Below are 19,100 nucleotides of genomic sequence, written 5' to 3' on the forward strand. Positions count from 1 at the left end.
TTGTTTCTGAAATTGATGCTATTTTGGCATGAATGGAATGATGAGTTTTTTGCAGTGAAAGAAATGCTGGATGGAGCTACAATTGATCCGTAATATGGCTGAACGCAGTTAATGAAATCTGAAGAAGAAACATCAACACACTCTGCTGATTGTTTTTTGTGACGGATATAAGCTGAATGATGAAAAGTTGAAATATTCTGAAATTGACAGTTGTGCATCACAACATTTGATGCCTTTCCAGAATACAACACTGTTCCGTTCAGTTTTCCCAATGCAACATTTTTCATCATCGAGTTGCTCATTGTCAATGATCCGAACTTTGCTACATGAACAACTGATTGTCTGATTGTTTGTGAACGATCAACCAACACTTGTCTTATTTTTGACATTGCGACTTTGCCAGAAGATGTGATGAATGAACTCAAGGATGAAGATGATATGAAAAAACTGCAACTCGAGATATTAATCAATGAAAGTGAATCTCCACTGAGGGAGCATGTTTTGAAATTTGACAACAAGTTCATTTGATTGAAATCTACCGAAGAGTTAACAAGATTAAACAACTGCTGGTGATTCGATGAAGTTACACATGTTTTTTCTTCCTCTTCACTTTCCTTATAAAAGAACTGACTTGCCAATGAACCCCTTTTTTCTTGACTGGATTTATGAAGAGAAGGGCTTGAAAATGGGATATTCGTCTCATAATTCGTCAAAGTCTCAAAATGGTGATTGAAGCAATCATTTGACACACAAACCCCAAATAACAAGCTCAAATGGAAGATAGCTATTGACATATGTATGCAATAAATAAAGCAAAAAGAAACGAATTTTTTATTGTTTTGATTTGCGAATTTCTTTTGTTTTTTGATAATGTTAAAAATATTATGGGTCTGAGAGAAGAAATTATACATATAAATTCAAAAAAAAAATCGAGGTATTTTATTTATAAAAAAAGATAAATAAAAAACTGACAAAAATATTCAAGTTGGTCGTTTGTTTGGATGTGAATATTCTCTCATTTGAGATTTTTTTCAAACAAATTTGAAGATAATGATGTTGTTCTTTTTTAAATGTCAAAATCAAATGTGAAACTTCATTTCACACTTGTTCATAGGTTGATGCTGAATGTTCAATGTGTGATGTTATCTGAATAATGTTATTTTATTCTTAATTTTCTTTTCAAGATAAAAATTGATTTTACACACAAGTTTTTAAAAGACTATCATTAACAGGAACACTTTCGATATTTTTTGAAAAAAAAAAAAAATCAAATGATATTTATTTTTTTATTGAAAAAAATTTTTTGTTTCTTTTTGAATGATTTTCTGATTTGAAAGATATTTCTAATTTTCGAATTTCATAACTGAAGTTTATTCAAAAACACTCGAAAGAAACAAAAAATATTTTTTAAAAACATTTACGATCGAACCGAAGATGTATTTTGGGTACTCTTTACTGGATTATTTTTATTTTTGTGTTTCTTGATGGAAGCACCTGTTCTTCTTGAAGAACTTGACGAAAGCTTAGAAAGTTTATTACAGTCATGCTCTGGATGGAAGGATTTAGCGGGAGACACACCTCAAGCTGTGAGAAAGTCAGAATTTTATAATCGTTTGCTTTTTAAATGTTTTGACAAATTGTTTCATATTGTATACGCTTCATTTTATATTATTTCTTGTTGCGTTATAACAAAGAAATTTTAACACTTCAACAGCATGTTGCTCATGTTTCTCAACAACTACAAGTTCAGCAAGCACTTGAAATACCTGATCTGGGAATTCTAAATATCGATAAACAATTGGGCGATTTCGATGTTTGTATTGGCTAATTTACGCGTTGTAAAAATCTTTCATCCTTTCTTTAATTTCAAATAAAACAGCTTCAAAATAAAGTTGAGAGCACAGTTTTGAAATGGAATGTTCTTTTAACAAAAACACTTGAACAAGAAAAACAAAAGCAGCCGACTGAAACATCTGGGCTGATTTCCGAAATAAATTATTGGAGAGCAAGATTAGCTTCATTGGCATCAATTTCTGAACAATTGAATACTGAAAAAGCAAAGAAGATAATTCAATTTTATGAAAAAGCTGAAGGACAATATTTTGGAGATTTTTCAAATCTTCAAAGCACTTTGGAGAAGGAATATACAGAGGCAAAGGAAATCTCAAAATTTCTAGGAACTTTAGAGAGGCATTTCTTTTTAATTGAAAAGGGGAGTTTTTCAATGATTGATTCGAACCTCCCTGCTTTGATGAATATTTTGCGTCTTCTGTGGCTGATATCAACACACTTCAGCTCGATGGAGAAAATGGGAGGGCTTTTTGTGAAGATCTCTCACCAGCTTTGCAACCGAGCAAAAGATCATTTGGACATGAAGACGCTTTTCTCTTTGCCGGCACGGGATGCTGCCGCAGCGATTGGAGAGTCGCGGGATTTGCTGACGCGCTTCAAGCAATCGTACTTCAACGCGCGCCAGCAGATTGAGGATGCCGGAGACCAGCGGTGGGAGTTCCACCATCGGTTCAACTACTTCGAGCAGGTGGACTACATCGTCCGTGTGTGCGACGACCTGCTCTCGGTGGTGAACAAGGTCCACATGTTCGACCAGATCCTCGGCAACGAGCTGAAGGTCATCTCTGGCGATGCAGTGGGAGTGGAGAAGGTGCGCGTGAGCCTGAACGACCTCACACGCCCGATGCAGACGCTGCCATTTGACCACTTCTCTACAGGGAACAAGACGAAGTGGCTGAAAGTGATGCAGACATTCAACGAAGAGGCAGAGGAGACCGAGCGCGAGACGGCGCTGCTGATTGAGTCCTCGTTCCGCAACCTGCGCAGCGTCGATGGCGCATTCGACTTCATCAGGCGGTTCTCAGGCGAAGAGTGCACAGCAGCGATTCAGCAGGTGTTTGACGAGCAGCTCACACGCATCCTGGACAAGTGCGACGAGCAGGTGAAGGCCACCCGCGCAATTTTCGAGGCGAAGAAGAACAACCCGCCACGCCCGCATTCTGTTCCCCCCGCAGCCGGAGCCATTGCGTGGGCGAACTTCTTACTGGCATCGGTGAAGAAGCCCGTGGTGAGGTTCAAGATAATCGAGTTTGGCGAGCTGTGGAAAGGGAAGGACAGCTACGTGCAGCTCTGCAGGGCGCTGAAGCAGTACGGGAGAGAGCGGTTTGAGGCGTGGCAGAAGCAGATCACCACAAACATCATGGCGTATCTGAATGTGCATGTCTTTGCTGTGGACAACACCGTCTATCCGCCCGCACTGTCAGTCAACTTTGACCCGCAGCTGACGATGGCGATCAAGGAAGCGAAGTACATGGACCGTATTGGAGAGAAAATCCCTTCAATTGCGCTGGATGTAGCACTGCAGGAGGACAAGTTCCGCACGCGGCTGGAGTCGCTGAACATGGTCGTTGGTAACTATTCACGCGCTGTCGATTCCATCCGGCCGATTGAGAAGGACCTGCTCACCCAGCGCATCCGCCAGCTGCTGGTGGTGCTGCAGCCGGGGCTGGTGACGTTCAACTGGAACTCACTGGGGCTGGACGAGTTCATTCAGGAGGCGATGACAGAGATCGACCAGTTCCAATCAGTCATCACCCACGCTCACGACAACGAAGACGCCATCCACACCGTCATCGACCGCATCGCACGGGCGAAGCTGTTCACGCTACCAGACTACCCAGCCTCATCGGTGGATCTGAATGTGCCTGTAGGCGGTGGGAGTGCGGCGTCTGGGGGAATTGGAGGAGGAGAGAAAGGAGGGAGACAGAGAGGAAGAAACGACAAAGAGAGAGAGAAGAGGAGGAGGAGAGGAGAAGATCTGGTGACAAGTGCATTGGGGATATCGCAGCTGAGAGGAGTGACTGATCTTCCCTCGTTTGTGAGACAACTGGAGACATCACGAGAAAGGACTGCAACTGAGTTATATCACACGTTCTCTCAGACAGCCAAGCTGAAGAACAACGAGATCGAAGCGAACATCTTCAACCAGGTCGCATCGGGGAGGCATCCACGCATGAGCAACTTCTATCTCTACTGGGAGCTGAACCTGCTGAATGCGCTGAAGTGCATGGTGCAGAAGAACATCGCTCTCTTTGCGCGGATGCTCGGCGAGTCACAGCAGACTCCGTCGGGTCCGAGGAAGAGGTTGCTGTTCCAGATTGAGCCTCAGCTGGTGGCAGGGACGATTGTGGAGTCGCCCACGAGACAGGAGATCACTCGCCAGCTGCGCACGTTTGTGACAGCTATTTGTGAGACGCCGCAGAAGTTCCCTCGCTGGGTGAGGGGAACATGCGACGAGTGCCCGAGACAGCCGCAGTGGTCGTTCTACGTGGAGACGAAGGGCAGCCAGGAGCAGCTGGTGACGATCCCCATGCGCATAGTAGAGCGTACAATGACAAAGCTGGCGAAGTGCCTGGCACCGTGGAAGCGCGACGAGAAGCTGCTGGCGGCGTCGTCGGCTGACCGCGCGAAGCAGATCCAGCAATACGAAGCGCAATGCCAGCAGGCACTCAGCACAATCACGCAGACATCGTCAGCGCAATCATCAGCGTCGGTGAGTGTGGGCGACAGCGGAGAGGACGGGAAAGGCGAAGGAGGAGAGCGGCCAGCGTCAGCTGGGGCAGACGGAGAGGGAGAGAACGAAAGCGGAGGCAGCGGAAGTGGAGCAGGGGAGAAGGCTGGGAAGAAGAAGACGACAGAGCTGTTCCAGGTGCCCATCCGGTTCTATGCACAACAGATGGGAGTGTATGCGCGGTTGATTGACACAGTGAGAGAGCGACCAGACGAGGCGGTCATCGACTTTGTGGGAGTGAACTTCACTCGTCTGAAGGAGGCGCTGGTGGCGCGGGCGAAGGAGATCATTCTGGAGATCGGGAAAGCATTACACGCATCGCCACACACAAAGCCGAAAGTGGCAGCGATGAACGAGGTCATTGCGAACTACACGAACGCCATCCACAAAGAGCCTCAGTCGCTGGACGAGCTGAAGCAGCTGCTGTCGGTGATGGAGGAGATCCGCAGCGTGGCGATGGAGAAAGAGCTGGAGTACACAGCAATTACAGAGCGGTATGCGCTTCTGCACCAGCACGGACTGGACCGCCCGTTCATCATGCGGGACAAGGAAACTGGGAAGGAGACAGAAGTGGAAGAGGAGGTGTCGGAGGAAGAGATGAATGATGCAATGTCACTGCCTCAGAAGTGGCAGGCGTTGATGGAGGAGGTGGAGACAGTGAAGAAGCAGCTGAACACGATCAAAAAGAACTTCTCGAAGGAGACGCAGAAGGACGTAGAGAAGTTCCGTGGGGATTTGGAGGAATTTGCGAAGGGATTCGAACAGGCAGCTCTGCAATTCACAAGAGAAGGAGCAGATTTGGACGCTGCTGCAGAAGAAGTGGCGAACTTCCAGCAGAAGCTGATGAACTTCAAAGCAGAAAGAGAACAGCTGCTGGAGGCTGAGCGTATGTTTGATCTGCCGATGAGCCAGTACCCAGTGATGAAGGAGATGGAGCTGCGACTGGCAGGGCTGAACCGCATCTACGACCTGCACAAGGAGGTGAAGCAGTCGATCGACCAGTGGTCAGGCATCCGATGGGAAGATTTGCACATTGACGAGCTGACACAGAGCATCGACGCATACAAGCTGCGGATGAAGCGTATTGGGAAGGACAAAGAGCTGGCGAGGTTGGCACCGTACCAGCAAGTGCAGCAGACAATAGACAACTTCGGAACATCACTGCAATTGATTGCGTGCTTCAAGAATCCCTCGCTCCAGCCACGCCATTGGGAAGAGCTGATGGAGCGGACGAAGCAGAGATTTGACTTGTCGTCGATGACGCTGCGGAATCTGCTGGGAATGCAGCTGTACAACTACGAGAAAGAGATCCAGGATATTGCTGCGATGGCAGACCGAGAGATGGGCATTGAGAAAGAGCTGGATGGAATTGCAGAGCTGTGGAGAGCAACCAGATTTGAGGTGGTGAAGCATTCGCTCCAGGGCATGCCATCGTCAGACAGAGGGTATGTGATCAAGGGAGTCGATCAGATTGAGGAGAAGCTGGAGGATCACGTGCAATCACTGCAGGCAATGCAGGCAAGCAGATATTATCGTCCTCACAGAGAGAAGGGAGCTGTTTGGGAGAAGAACCTGGGCTGCATATCAGCCGTGACAACACAATGGATTGCAGTGCAGAAGAAGTGGCTGTATCTGGAGAACATCTTCATTGGGAGTGAAGATATCCGGACGAGAATGCCAGAGCAGGCGAAGGACTTCGATGCGATGGACAGAGACTTCCGGAAGATCATGACAGACACGTACAGACAGCCCAATGTGCTGGAGGCGTGTTCTGTGCCTGGGCGGGAGTCGCAGCTGATCAGCCTGATGGCAATGCTCGAGCACTGCCAGAAGTCGCTGAGTGAGTATCTCGAAGGCAAAAGAGTCATCTTCCCCCGCTTCTTCTTCATTTCTGAGGATGACCTTTTGTCTATTTTGGGTTCAAGTGATCCGCAGGCTGTTCAAAGACATCTGCCGAACCTGTTTGACAACTGTCAGAAGCTCATTTTTGGCACAGGTGTGCACGCAAAGACGATCTCTGGGATGATTTCAGAGGAAGGTGAGGTGCTGCAGTTCCGCGCAGACACACAAGCAGAAGGGTCGGTGGAGCAGTGGATGACAGAAGTAGAGGCAGAGATGCGAAGATCGCTGAAAGTGAAAGTGAAAGAGGCGATTTACTACTACACATCGATGCCCCGTGTGAAGTGGATTGAGAAGTTCCTCGGCCTCGCCACAGTGGTTGGTTCGCAGGTGTGGTGGACGTGGGGCGTGGAGGATGCGTTCCAGGCGGTGCGAGCAGGAAACAAACACGCCCTGAAGAACTACAACGGAGTGCTGGGGCAGCAGATCAGGGATCTTGTGGCGACGATGCGAGGCGGGTCGAGTGTGGATGCGATGATGCGGGCGAAGGTGAAGAACATGATCATTCTGGATGTGCATGCCAGAGATATCGTATCCGATTTCATCAGAGATTCTGTGCTTGATGCACGAGAGTTCGACTGGGAAAGGCAGCTGCGCTTCTACTTTGACAAGAACAAGGAAGGTGTGGTGATCAGACAGTGCACAGGAGAGTTTGACTATGGTTATGAGTACATTGGGCTGAGAGACAGGCTGATTATCACTCCCTTGACAGACAGATGCTACATCACCCTCACCCAGGCGCTGTCGATGCGGTACGGTGGAGCACCAGCAGGGCCAGCTGGGACTGGAAAGACGGAGACAGTGAAAGATCTGGCAAAAGGGCTGGCTTTGTTCTGTGTGGTGTTCAACTGCCAACAAGGGCTGAATGCAACGTTCATGGGCTCGCTGTTCACCGGGCTGTGTGAGATCGGTGCATGGGGGTGCTTCGATGAGTTCAACAGAATTGATCCAGATGTGATGTCTGTCATCTCCAACCAGATCAGCCGCATCCAGAATGCTCTTAGAGCACAGGCCCCGCAGTTCAAGCTCGATGGGACACACGAAGTTGGGCTGGATCCAAAAGTGGGTATATTCATCACAATGAACCCAGGGTATGCAGGGAGAAGCGAGTTGCCTGATAACTTGAAGGCGCTGTTCAGACCATGTGTGATGGTTGTGCCTGACAAGGAGCAGATCTGCGAAATCCTGCTGTTCTCAGAAGGGTTCGACACAGCCAAGAACCTTGCAAAGAAGATGACTGTCCTGTACAAGCGAGCAGAAGGGCAGCTATCGCAGCAGAAGCACTACGATTTCGGGCTGCGTGCGCTGAAAGCTGTGCTGGCGATGGCTGGGTCGCTGAAGCGTGCCTCGCCAGACACAGCAGAAGATGTGGTTCTGATGCGTGCACTGAGAGACATGAACCTGCCGAAGTTTGTGTATCAGGATGTGCCACTGTTCATGGGCTTGATCCACGATCTGTATCCTGATCTTGAGCTGCCCAAGCAGAGCTATCCAGAATTCAATGAGGCAGTTGAAGAGGTGATGAGGAGTCATGATTATGTTGTGACAGAACAACAAGTGCTGAAGGTGATTCAGCTGTACGATACAATGTTCACTCGACACACCACAATGGTTGTGGGACCGTCGGGTGGAGGGAAGACAGTTGTTATCCAGCTGCTGCAGGAGGCACAGACACGATTGGGATATCCGACTAAGCTGTATGTGCTGAACCCGAAGAGCATCTCAATCAACGAGCTGTATGGTGTCTCTGACCCGAACACAAATGACTGGGAAGATGGGCTGTTGTCGAACATATTCAGGTACATCAACACAACACCGATGGAAAAGAGAGAGAGGAGGTACATTGTGTATGATGGAGATGTGGATGCACACTGGGTGGAGAACATGAACTCTGTGATGGACGACAACCGGCTGCTTACTCTTCCAAACAGAGAAAGAATCTACCTCCGCAGAGAATGTGCTATGCTCTTTGAGGTCGGAAACTTGGCACATGCCTCACCTGCCACTGTGTCTCGTTGCGGTATGGTGTATGTGGATCCTCACGATCTACCGCCACGTGTATACTTCTTACGCTGGCTGGCATCGCGCCCAAAGGAAGAACAAGATGCCCTGAGAACATGGCACGATCGCTATGTGCCAAAGTGCTTTGAGTACATCTTCGAAGGACTGATTGATGGAATCCCTGTGACTGAAGACGAGAAGAAGGGAGATTCGTCATCGGCTGCTGCCAATGCGGCAGCACTCGACAGCGGCGAGCCGACAGAAGTGGATCCGATTGAAGCAGCGATGGGCAACCAGAAGACAGGAATAGGCGAAGATGGACGTTTGCTCCAGGCTGTGCCACAGTCTGCCATCTCACTCACCGCCCAGCTGTGTGGATTGTATCAGGCACTTGTGCCACCAGAAGGGTTGGATGTCGTGAAGTATGATGAACCAGTGAGGCACATGCTTTTCATCTTTGCACTTGCATGGGCAATGGGCGGCTCATTGCTCGAGGGATCAAGACAGAAATTCGACGAGTTTTTGAAGCGAACAGTGGATCTTTCAGTCATTTCAGCACCCGAACACGATGCTGGTGTGAATCAACTGCCTGGTCAGTTACCGACTTTGTTTGACTTCTATTTCGATGTTGAGAAGAGAGCGTGGAAGGCGTGGGAGACACGTGTGACTCCGTATGAGCCTCCGCCTGATCGACTGTTCTGCAACATTCTTGTTCCCACCGTGGATACAGTCAGACACATTGCTATTCTGTCGCTTCTTGTGGAACAGAAGGTGCCTGTGCTGTTCATTGGAGAGTCTGGAACAGCGAAGACAGTGACCATTCAGAACTACCTCCGCTCACTGAACCCAGAAAGCACTGCATCGTTGAATATCAACTTCTCAAATCGCACAAACTCTCTCATTCTGCAGCGTACACTCGATGACAACTTGGACAGACCATTGATGGGAGTGATTCGCCCACGTGCAGGGAAGAAGATGATTGTGTTTGCAGATGACATCAACATGCCTCAGATGGACAACGAAGAGACACAACAGCCAATCGCACTGCTGAAGTTCCTGTTCGACCGCGGCGGGTTATACGGTCGCTCATCTGCTGATTTGTCATTCAGAAAGTATGCAGACATCCAGTTTGTGTGTGCGATGGGTCCACCTGGTGGAGGAAGGCACCCGACCGATGTGCGTTTCACTTCAAAGTTCTCAATCTTCAATCTTCCTTTCCCAACTGTCTCTTCTCTTAAACGCATCTACGAATCTATCCTGAACCACCACTTCGAGCCATTCAGTCAGGAGATTAGACAGGCGGTGCCTGTGTTGGTGGAGAACACCCTCATCCTCTACTTCACCGTCACCAACCAGCTCCCTGCCACTCCAAAGAAGTTCCACTACATCTTCAATCTTCGCGACTTGTCTCGTGTGACTGAAGGGCTCACCCTCTCCACACCTGGCAAGTTCCCTTCGCTTCAGACAGTGCTGCGCCTGTGGTGCCACGAAATCCTGCGTGTCTTCCAGGACAGGCTGATCGACTACAACGACCGCGAACTTGTCAGAACAAAGATGAGAGAGCTGGTCACTCAATCGTGGCCAGAACTGGCTGAAAACGCATATTCCGAGCCACTTCTGTTCGGATCATACAAAAAGGCGAATCTTTCTGTGGGAGATCCAATCCCAGGCGAGCTGGATGAGAAGGAGAAGGAGGCAGAAGCAGCAGGCGGAGCATCAGCATCGTCGTCTGCAAGTGATGCTGGAGACGATCCGAAGGAGTATGAAGATCTGGAGAACTTTGATGCAATCAAGCCAGTTGTGGAAGAGTGCTTAGAGACATACAACGAGACGAGGTTGAGAATGAATCTTGTGATGTTTGCAGATGCACTGCAGCATCTGGCGCGTATCCACAGAATCATCCGAATGTGCCGAGGAAACGCTCTGCTTATCGGCTACGGAGGGTTCGGTAAGCAGTCGCTGACGAAGCTGGCGACGTTCATCGCTGGCTACAGCCTATTCCAGATCACTTTGTCAAGAGGATATGGAGATGAGGCGTTCAGACAGGATCTGAAGAAGCTGTATCAGATGCTTGGTGTGCAGAATAAAGAAGTGGTGTTCCTGTTTACTGATGCGCATGTGGTGAACTCGTCGTTCTTGGAGTACATCAACTCGATGCTCACGTCAGGAATGGTGCCAGCGCTGTATGCCGAAGACGAGAAGGATGCGATCATCCGCGAGCTGAGTGAGGAGATGACGCGATTCGGTTTGTTCTCACGAGATGAGTGTTGGAACCACTTTGTGAACAAGTGCAGAAACAACCTGCACATTGTGCTGTGTATGTCGCCTGCGGGTGACACTCTGCGTATTCGGTGCAGAAACTTCCCAGGGCTTGTCAGCAACACGTGCATCGACTGGTTCGAGTCGTGGTCTGACGATGCGCTTATCCCCGTGGCGAATGTGTTCCTGGCAGATGAGGATCTGCCTGACGAGCATCATGAGAACATCATCCTGCACATGGTGAGTGTGCATAAATCGATGAGCAAGTTCAACCAGGACTTCTTCAACAAGATGCGGAGACACAACTACGTCACGCCGAAGAACTATCTGGACTACATCAACAATTACAAGAAGCTTTTGAGAGAGAACAGGAAGAAGTTTGATGAGCAGGCAGAGCATCTGCAACAGGGTGTGGAGAGATTGAAGGCGGCAGCAGTGGAAGTGGACGAGATGAACGAGAAGCTGCGGGAGCAGAAGAAAGTGGTTGATGAGCAGGCACGTGCCTGTGATGAACTTGTGCAGCAGATTGAGCTGCGGACGGCAGAAGTGAAGAAGAAGAGCGAAGATGTCGAGAAGCGCAAGAAGGAGCTGTGGGAAGAGCAGGAGAACATTGTGGTTGACAAGCAAGAAGCCGAACGAGAACTGGCAGAAGCAGAACCTGCTTTGAGAGCAGCAGCACAGGCACTGAAGTTCCTCGAAGACAACAAGGACTCTATCAACGAAATGAGGGCATACAACATCCCTCCGAAGGCTGTGGAGCAGGTGTGCGAGTGTGTGGGCATCCTTCTGGGAGAGTCTGATCTGTCATGGGAGTCCACCCGTCTCATGCTGCGTAAGCCAGACTTCCTTGATCGTTTGCTGAACTACCCGAAAGAACAGCTGCTGAAGAAGGAGTCGATCATGGCGCGTGTGAAGCCACGCATGAAAGGACAAGACCCAGGAAAAGTCAAAGCCAGCATCAGTAAAGCAGCTGGTTCCATTATGGAGTGGGTGTTTGCCATTGACGCGTGGTACGACAAAGCGAAAGTGGTGCAGCCGAAGAAAGACAGAGTGGAAGCAGCAGAGGCGAGGCTGAGACAATCTCAACTTGATCTGGAAAAAGCAGAGCAAGAAATTGAGGCACTCACAAAGGAGTTGACATTATTGGATCAAGCACTTCAGCAAAAGAGACAAGAACAGGCAGAGCTGAGGACGAAACTGGCAACGATGGAGCGACAGCTGAATGCGGCGAAGCGGCTGATTGCTGCGTTGGGAACAGAAAATGTGCGCTGGAACAGACAGGCAAGAGAACTGGCAGAGAGGAAGAAGCTGCTCATTGGAGATTGCCTGCTGACTGCAGCGTTTCTGTCATATTGTGGTGCTTTCTCACACGACTTCAGAGACGAAATGGTGTACGGGCTGTGGGAAAAGGACATCCGAGACAACAAAATCCCTCTTTCCAATCCATTCCATGTAGAGACACTGCTGACTGACGATGTGGAGATCTCAAAATGGAGAAGTGAATCTCTTCCAGGAGATGAGCTGTCCATCCAGAACGGTATATTAACCACACGCTCGTCCCGCTTCCCGCTCTGCATCGATCCACAAGAGCAGGCTGTGAAGTGGATCCGGAAGCGCGAGGCAGGCAACGAGCTGATTCGCACGTCATTCACAAGCGATTTCTTGCCACAGCTGCGCCGGGCGATCATGTTTGGCAGGCCCATCCTGTTTGAGAATGTGGAGGAGAACATAGACACCATCCTCGACCCAGTGCTTGAGAAGAACATTTTAAGAACTGGAGGTTCAGCAGACGGCACAGGAGGCAGGAGATACATCATTCTGGGTGATCAGGAGGTTGACTGGAGCCCGGACTTCAGGCTGTACATGACGACAAAGATGTCAAATCCACACTACACACCAGAGATTGCAGGAAAGACGATGATTGTGAACTTCAATGTGACACCACAGGGGTTGGAGGAGCAGCTGCTGAATGCAGTTGTGGGCATTGAGCGTGAAGATCTAGAAAAGGGACATGAAGAGCTGATTCAAACGATGAGTGAGCTGAGAGAGTCGCTGAAGGAGACTGAAGACACTCTTTTGCGTGAGTTCACAGCAGTGAAAGGTTCTCTGTTAGACAATGAGGAGCTCATCTGTCTGTTGGAGAAGACGAAGACGATCCACCAGGAAGTGACAGACAAGCTGGAGCGGGCGAAGGAGAACGAGAAGCAGATTGAGGAGGCACGGTCGCGCTACCGCCCAGCAGCCACACGAGGCAGCACACTCTTCTTTGTGATGAGCTCACTGTCTTCTGTGTCTTCTATGTGTGAGTATTCGCTCGATGCATTCAGAGACATCTTCATCCAGTCTATCAAGCAGGCACAGCGCAGCGACGATCTGTTCAAAAGACTGAAGAACATCATCGAGGTGGTTACAGACAACGTATTCAACTACGTCTGCCTCGGTCTATTTGAGCGGTTCCGGCTGATGTTTGCGTTCCAAATGACACTCAAAATCATGGAGCAGCAGAACATGACACGCGACAGCCAGTTGCACTTCTTCCTGAAAGGATCACTTTCCCTCGAAAAGGCAGCAGAGCCGAGACCAGCGGGGACAGAAGACTTCCTCACAGAAGACGGATGGAAGGATGCGATTGAGCTGGTAAAGGCCGATCCTGAGCGGTTTGGCAACTTTATTGATCTTCTGAGGGCAGATCCGGATTCGTGGAGAGAATGGGCACAGAACGAAAGACCTGAAGAGGTGATGCCACCGATGCGCCCGTTCAATGCAAAGAGCAGCAGTGCAGATGAAGAAGAAAAGGGAGAAGGAGAAGAAAAAGGAGAAGAAGACGGAGAAAACAGGAAAGAAGAGAAAGCACCAGCAAATGAGAAAGACAACAAACGGAAAGCAAGAAAAGACGAAGCAGAAGAAGACGATGAGGCTGGTGCATCTTCAGCCTCTGCCTCCTCATCCTCCTCTGCCTCAAACGCCAAAGCTGGTTCAGGTGCTGAAGGAGAGGTCTCTGATCCTGGGCGCATCTGCGGGTCGATTGATCCGAATGCGTTATCTGAGTTAGAGCGCCTGTGTCTTCTGCGTATCTTCCGCGTCGACCGCATCACCGCTGGTGTGAACCACTTTGTGGTGGCGATGATGGGAGCGAAGTATGTCAACTACCCGATCCTGCTGTACGACGACATCTACAACCGCTCCACCGCCTTTTCGCCGGTCGTGTTCATCATCTCGCCTGGGTCTGACCCAGCGACTGATGTGATTGCACTGGGAGAGCGGAAGGGCTTTATGCAGCCGCTGCGTCTGCGGAACATTTCTCTTGGGCAGAACATGGAGCCTCTGGCTGAACAGGCGATCGACCAGGCTGTGACTCGTGGGCAGTGGGTGCTGCTGCAGAACTGTCATCTGCTGCCGAAGTGGCTGAAGATCCTCGAGAAGAAGCTCGAGCAGATCGCCGAGCGCGATGCAGACTCAGTCGACCCAGAGTTCCGTCTTTTCCTCACCTCTGAGCCCACCGACCAGTTCCCCATGGGCATCCTCCAGCGCTCGCTGAAGGTTGTCACAGAGCCTCCGAACTCGCTCAGAATGAACATGCTCACCACATACGGCAAGATCGGCAGAGAAGAGCTGGAGCGGTCGAACCACCCGGCATACAGGCCGCTTATCTATGTGCTTGCTTTCTTCCACGCTGTTGTGCAGGAGCGAGGCAAATATGGGAAGTTGGGGTGGAATGTGCTGTACGACTTCAACGAGTCTGATTTCAGAGTGTCGCTTGATCTGATTGCCACTTATCTGAACAAAGCATGCGATGCAGCATTGGAAGCAGCTGGCGCTGGCGGCTCGTCCACTCAGAGCGGAGCAGCGAATGTGGCACTTGCAGAAGCAGAGGAAGGAAATGCAGAGGCGAATGACGACGACGAAGAGAAGCAGATCATTGCGGGTGTTGCTGAAATCAATCCAGACTTCTCAGGAGAAGACGATGATGAGGACGAGGAAGAGGATGAAATGGAGCGTGGAGAAGGAGGAAAAAGCAGCAGCACAAAAGAAAAGGAACAAACAGACGATTCAGGAGAAGAAACAGCAGAAGAGTCTTCTTCAGCATCGGCTTCAGCTTCAGCTTCTTCTTCATTCACATCATCCTCTTCATCTGAAGCCGAGTCTGAGTCTTCTACAGGCGCCGCTCCACCGCCAGAGGTGAACTTCACCACAGCGCCTGTTCCATGGGCTTCGCTGAGGTATCTTGTGGGAGAAGTGATGTACGGTGGTCGTGTGACAGACGATTGGGACAGAAGGATTCTGATGACGTATCAGGACGAGTACATGGGCGACTTCTTGTTTGACACGTTCCAGCCATTCCACTTCTTCAAGGACAGCAGAGTCGACTACACACTCCCACCTGAGCCAGCCGTGCAGAGCATCGATCCGCAGGCATTTGTGAACTATATCGAGGCAAACATTCCTGCTGCTTCGCCTCCTGAAGTGTTTGGCTTGCACCAGAATGCAGAAATTGCTTTCAACACACAGGCAGCAAGACATCTATGGATGAATGTGATCAACCTTCAAGGAAGAGGCAAGTCAGCTTCTTCATCTGCCTCTTCTGGTGGTTCTTCAGCTTCTGCTTCATCATCTGCATCTTCTTCTGGCTCGGCTGACGGTAGCAGCGAAGACGAGCGCCTTCTGAGCATAGCAGACGATGTGCAGTCACGCATTCCTGCGAAGAATGTTGATCTGACAATCATCAGAAAGGGATTCGGAGTGCCACAGCCAACACAAGTGGTGCTGCTGCAAGAACTGGAGCACTGGAACCGCCTGTGCGACAAGATGAGGATCTCACTGAAGGAGATGAGAAGGGCACTTGCAGGAGAGATTGGAATGAGCGCGGAGCTGGACAACCTTGTTTCTTCTCTGTCTTCTGGCTTCTTGCCAGACATGTGGCGGAATCTGGCGCCAGCTACGCAGAAGAACCTTGCTGGCTGGATGGACCACTTCCTCTCAAGAAGGCAGCAGTATGAGTCGTGGGTGGCTGATGGTGAGCCGCGTGTTATCTGGCTGTCTGGGTTCCATCTGCCAGAGGCATACATCCACGCAGTGGTGCAGGAGGCCTGCCGTAAGAACAAGTGGCCTCTTGATCGCTCAGCTATCTACACTCGTGTGACTGAGTTCACCAGCATAAATGAAGTTTTGACGAAGCCGTCGAATGGATGCTTTGTGAGAGGACTGTTTTTGGAAGGTGCATCTTGGGACTATGAAAACAGACAGCTTCTTCCTCAGCAACCAAAGCAGCTGCTGTGCGAACTGCCGATTTTGCATATTGTTCCTATTGAAGCTTCTCAGAAGAGACTGCAAAACACTTTCACTGCTCCAGTTTATGTTACACAAGACAGATGCAACAAAATGGGAGTGGGATTTGTGTTTGAAGCAAATCTGGATTCCACGATGCATCAATCGCATTGGGTGCTCCAGGGAGTTGCTCTACTCTTGAACGATTCGTGAGGCTGTTGATTTCTTACAAGTGGAAGTCTTTAATTCATTTCCAAATTCTTCATTATCACCTGATTTATCAAAGCAGTTGTCAAATGTTACCTGTTTAATGAGAATTTTTTTCTCATACCAACTTCTTTTCATCTTATCATTTCATGAATTATCACTTCTTTTTATGTGATGTGCCAATTCGTTTTTCTCAATTTTTATTGTATTTTTATTGTATTTTTTCCTTTTTCATCAATAAATTTCACCAAAAAAATAATTCAAATTTGAAAAAAAAAATGAATTCAATTTTTAAAATCATTTTTTTTTTAACAATCTACAAAAATGTCAAAGGAAAATAAAGCAATTGAAATATTTAATTAAATTTTATTTGTTTTTATTCTATTTCCAGCTGGTAAATTGGCGACGGACTTGACGAACTTTTTTCTTCACGTCACCCAGGGCATATTCTGACTCCAATAGTAACTTTTATTTGTTCAATATTTTGTACCAAATATCTTTAAGATTTAAAATGAAAAAGTTCCTTTGTCCATGTAGTTTATTCGTAAAAAAATATCAATCTCAAAACGTATACAAATAATTGCCGTACAGATTAGAGGATTAGATACAGCGAAGACACAAAAAAAAAAAATGGTAATGAGTTTAATTTAAAATTTCAGTACTCGAAGAAGTACAAAAAAATAACTTTTAATAACACAAGATATCAACTTCAAGAAATGATAAATATCATTTACTTGCAAAAAGAAATACTTCAAGAAAAATAACTCGCTATGAACACATTCATTAATTTTGATATGATGAAGAAAACTGGTTTTTCTTATGTTACAAATGTTCAAAGCAAAACAATAAAAACATTAATAAGAAGAACAAGAAAAAAAGCATAACACTTTATTATAGTCTTCTTTTTGAAGTGGTATTTATGAAATTGGAGTTATTAATTCCTCTGCTTTCCCCAATCATTCACATTGGTCATAGCTTGTTTCTTGGCTTCTTTCTTCATTTGCTTTCTCTGCTTTTTTTTCTGCTTCTTGTTCCAGCAACAGCAAGCAATCGAGATGATTACAGCAGCAGCAATTAGTGCTATTCCAACTGCTGCAACAAGCAGAATAATCACCACAAACTCGCCCGAAAATACAGACTTCTTTTCTACCCAATCGCTGAAATCACCCCTCGTTTTGAAAGCTATCTGATTTGAATCTGTAAGCGAAGTGGCACCTGTGAATGATGATTTCACAAGCAACCCTTCCCAAGCATCAGCTGCACCAACATCCTGCCCTTTATTTAATTTAATAGCGCTGTTGTGCTTGAACAAGCATTCTTTAAATAGAACACGTTGCTTGCGCGATTGCTCTTCCACTGTTTCTGGGTAGTTTTCTTGCACGTTCGATAGATACACACCACCTCCAATGCCTTCGTTGCTTTCGCACAAAGTTAACAGGCAATTATCGAGTGTAAGCAGCCCGTTTTCACCAAATATCGCTTCAATAAAACATCCGCCACCGTTTTGAGAAGCATAGCAATGAGTGAATGAAGAGTAATTTAGCAGTACATCCTTGCTTATAGGATTCAAGTATAGACCACCACCATTTTCAGCAGAGCATACAACGCAACTAGTCGTTTCAACTTTGCCCAACCCGTTCCAAATATATCCTCCTCCTTTCATTACTGCTTGACATCTATTAATCACGGTATTAGACATGTACAATTCAGGATTATTAGTGGTATCAGTTACATCAATTGCACCTCCTTGTGAATCATCATCGGTCACATTACATTTAATAAAGTTTGATTCTGTTATTTTAAGTTCGCCAGGTCCAATCATCCATATTGCACCTCCGTGATTTGGAGCTGTTGATTCTCGAATTGTGGCATGGTCAAATATTTTTGATTCGCTCAACTGTTGTTGGGCTTTACTAGCATGATACTGAGGGATTATGGCATCACGACGCATCCCTCTAATCGTTGTGTTGGCACATACAAAACTACTCCCGAGCATTCCCTGCACAATTCCTCCATAAAATACGTTATCAACATATTCTAAAGCATTATTGACAAGAGAAGAATGATGATTGTAAGACCATTGTGGAGATGGGTGAAAATGCTGCGAGTGTGTTATATTTTTCAGAACGCAATATGAAAAAGAAACTGAACTTGTGAAAGAATCAGCAATTAAACCAGTTGATCCTTCGATAAGAAGTGATTCGAAATTCGAAGATGAAACCGTAACAATCCCTCCTTGATGCATCGTTGTTACAACTGGCTTAATACAATCTAAAGATGAAGAAGAAAGAACAAGATTATCAAAGTAGATTGATCCTCCGTCAAGTTCAAAACAGGAGCATGGAGATGAAAGAAATGATATATTTAAAGATGATAATCGCAATTGCGACTCTTTATCTACGGATGCTATAAAAACAGAAGATATTGGCTCTATTTTCAAATTAGTAAGTCCGAGAGAAGCATTGGCAAGATCAAAAAGAGATTTTTCTGAAAAAGATTGAGAAAATGCCATCGGCATAACATCTCTTCCTCCAATTTGTATATTTTGATTTTTGAGATAAGTTTCGCGCTCGATAAGGGAAGGCATATCAAGAGTGAGTGAAAAAGATAGCATATCTGGAGGAATGGTTGGAAAAGCGGTATATTGCTTTGGGCGTTGAGTTTCTAAATAATTAAAATGATTTTGATTCGTCAACGATACTTGCGCCACAGCCAATCCGACAAGTAACAGAATCATTGAATAAATAATATCTGATTTCAGGATGCCCATTATTATATATAATCGAAAGAAAAATATCTTTTTGATTTAATGATGCCAATAATTTTTATTGGATATGGAATTGATAATGTTCAATTTTGAGTTTGATTTCTCGTGAAGAACTAAGAA

General features: G+C 47.3%; 2 protein-coding genes across 2 annotated transcripts; one reads left to right on the forward strand and one right to left on the reverse strand.

Moving 5' to 3' along the window:
- The first annotated feature begins 1,442 nt into the window (after positions 1-1,442).
- Positions 1,443-16,501, forward strand: MONOS_10134 (dynein haevy chain 5, inner dynein arm 1 alpha). The gene is made up of 3 exons (XM_067862551.1): positions 1,443-1,611; positions 1,695-1,813; positions 1,880-16,501. The coding sequence occupies exons 1-3, from the start codon at positions 1,485-1,487 to the stop codon at positions 16,217-16,219; spliced, it is 14,586 nt and encodes a 4,861-aa protein (XP_067721359.1). The 5' UTR covers positions 1,443-1,484; the 3' UTR covers positions 16,220-16,501.
- MONOS_10133 (uncharacterized protein) lies at positions 16,502-18,984 on the reverse strand. The gene has a single exon (XM_067862550.1). The coding sequence runs from the start codon at positions 18,981-18,983 to the stop codon at positions 17,148-17,150; it is 1,836 nt and encodes a 611-aa protein (XP_067721360.1). The 5' UTR covers position 18,984; the 3' UTR covers positions 16,502-17,147.
- Positions 18,985-19,100: the final 116 nt, after the last annotated feature.

Source organism: Monocercomonoides exilis (genome assembly GCF_001643675.1).
Source record: "Monocercomonoides exilis strain PA203 chromosome Unknown scaffold47-789622, whole genome shotgun sequence".
Lineage (NCBI taxonomy): Eukaryota > Preaxostyla > Oxymonadida > Polymastigidae > Monocercomonoides > Monocercomonoides exilis.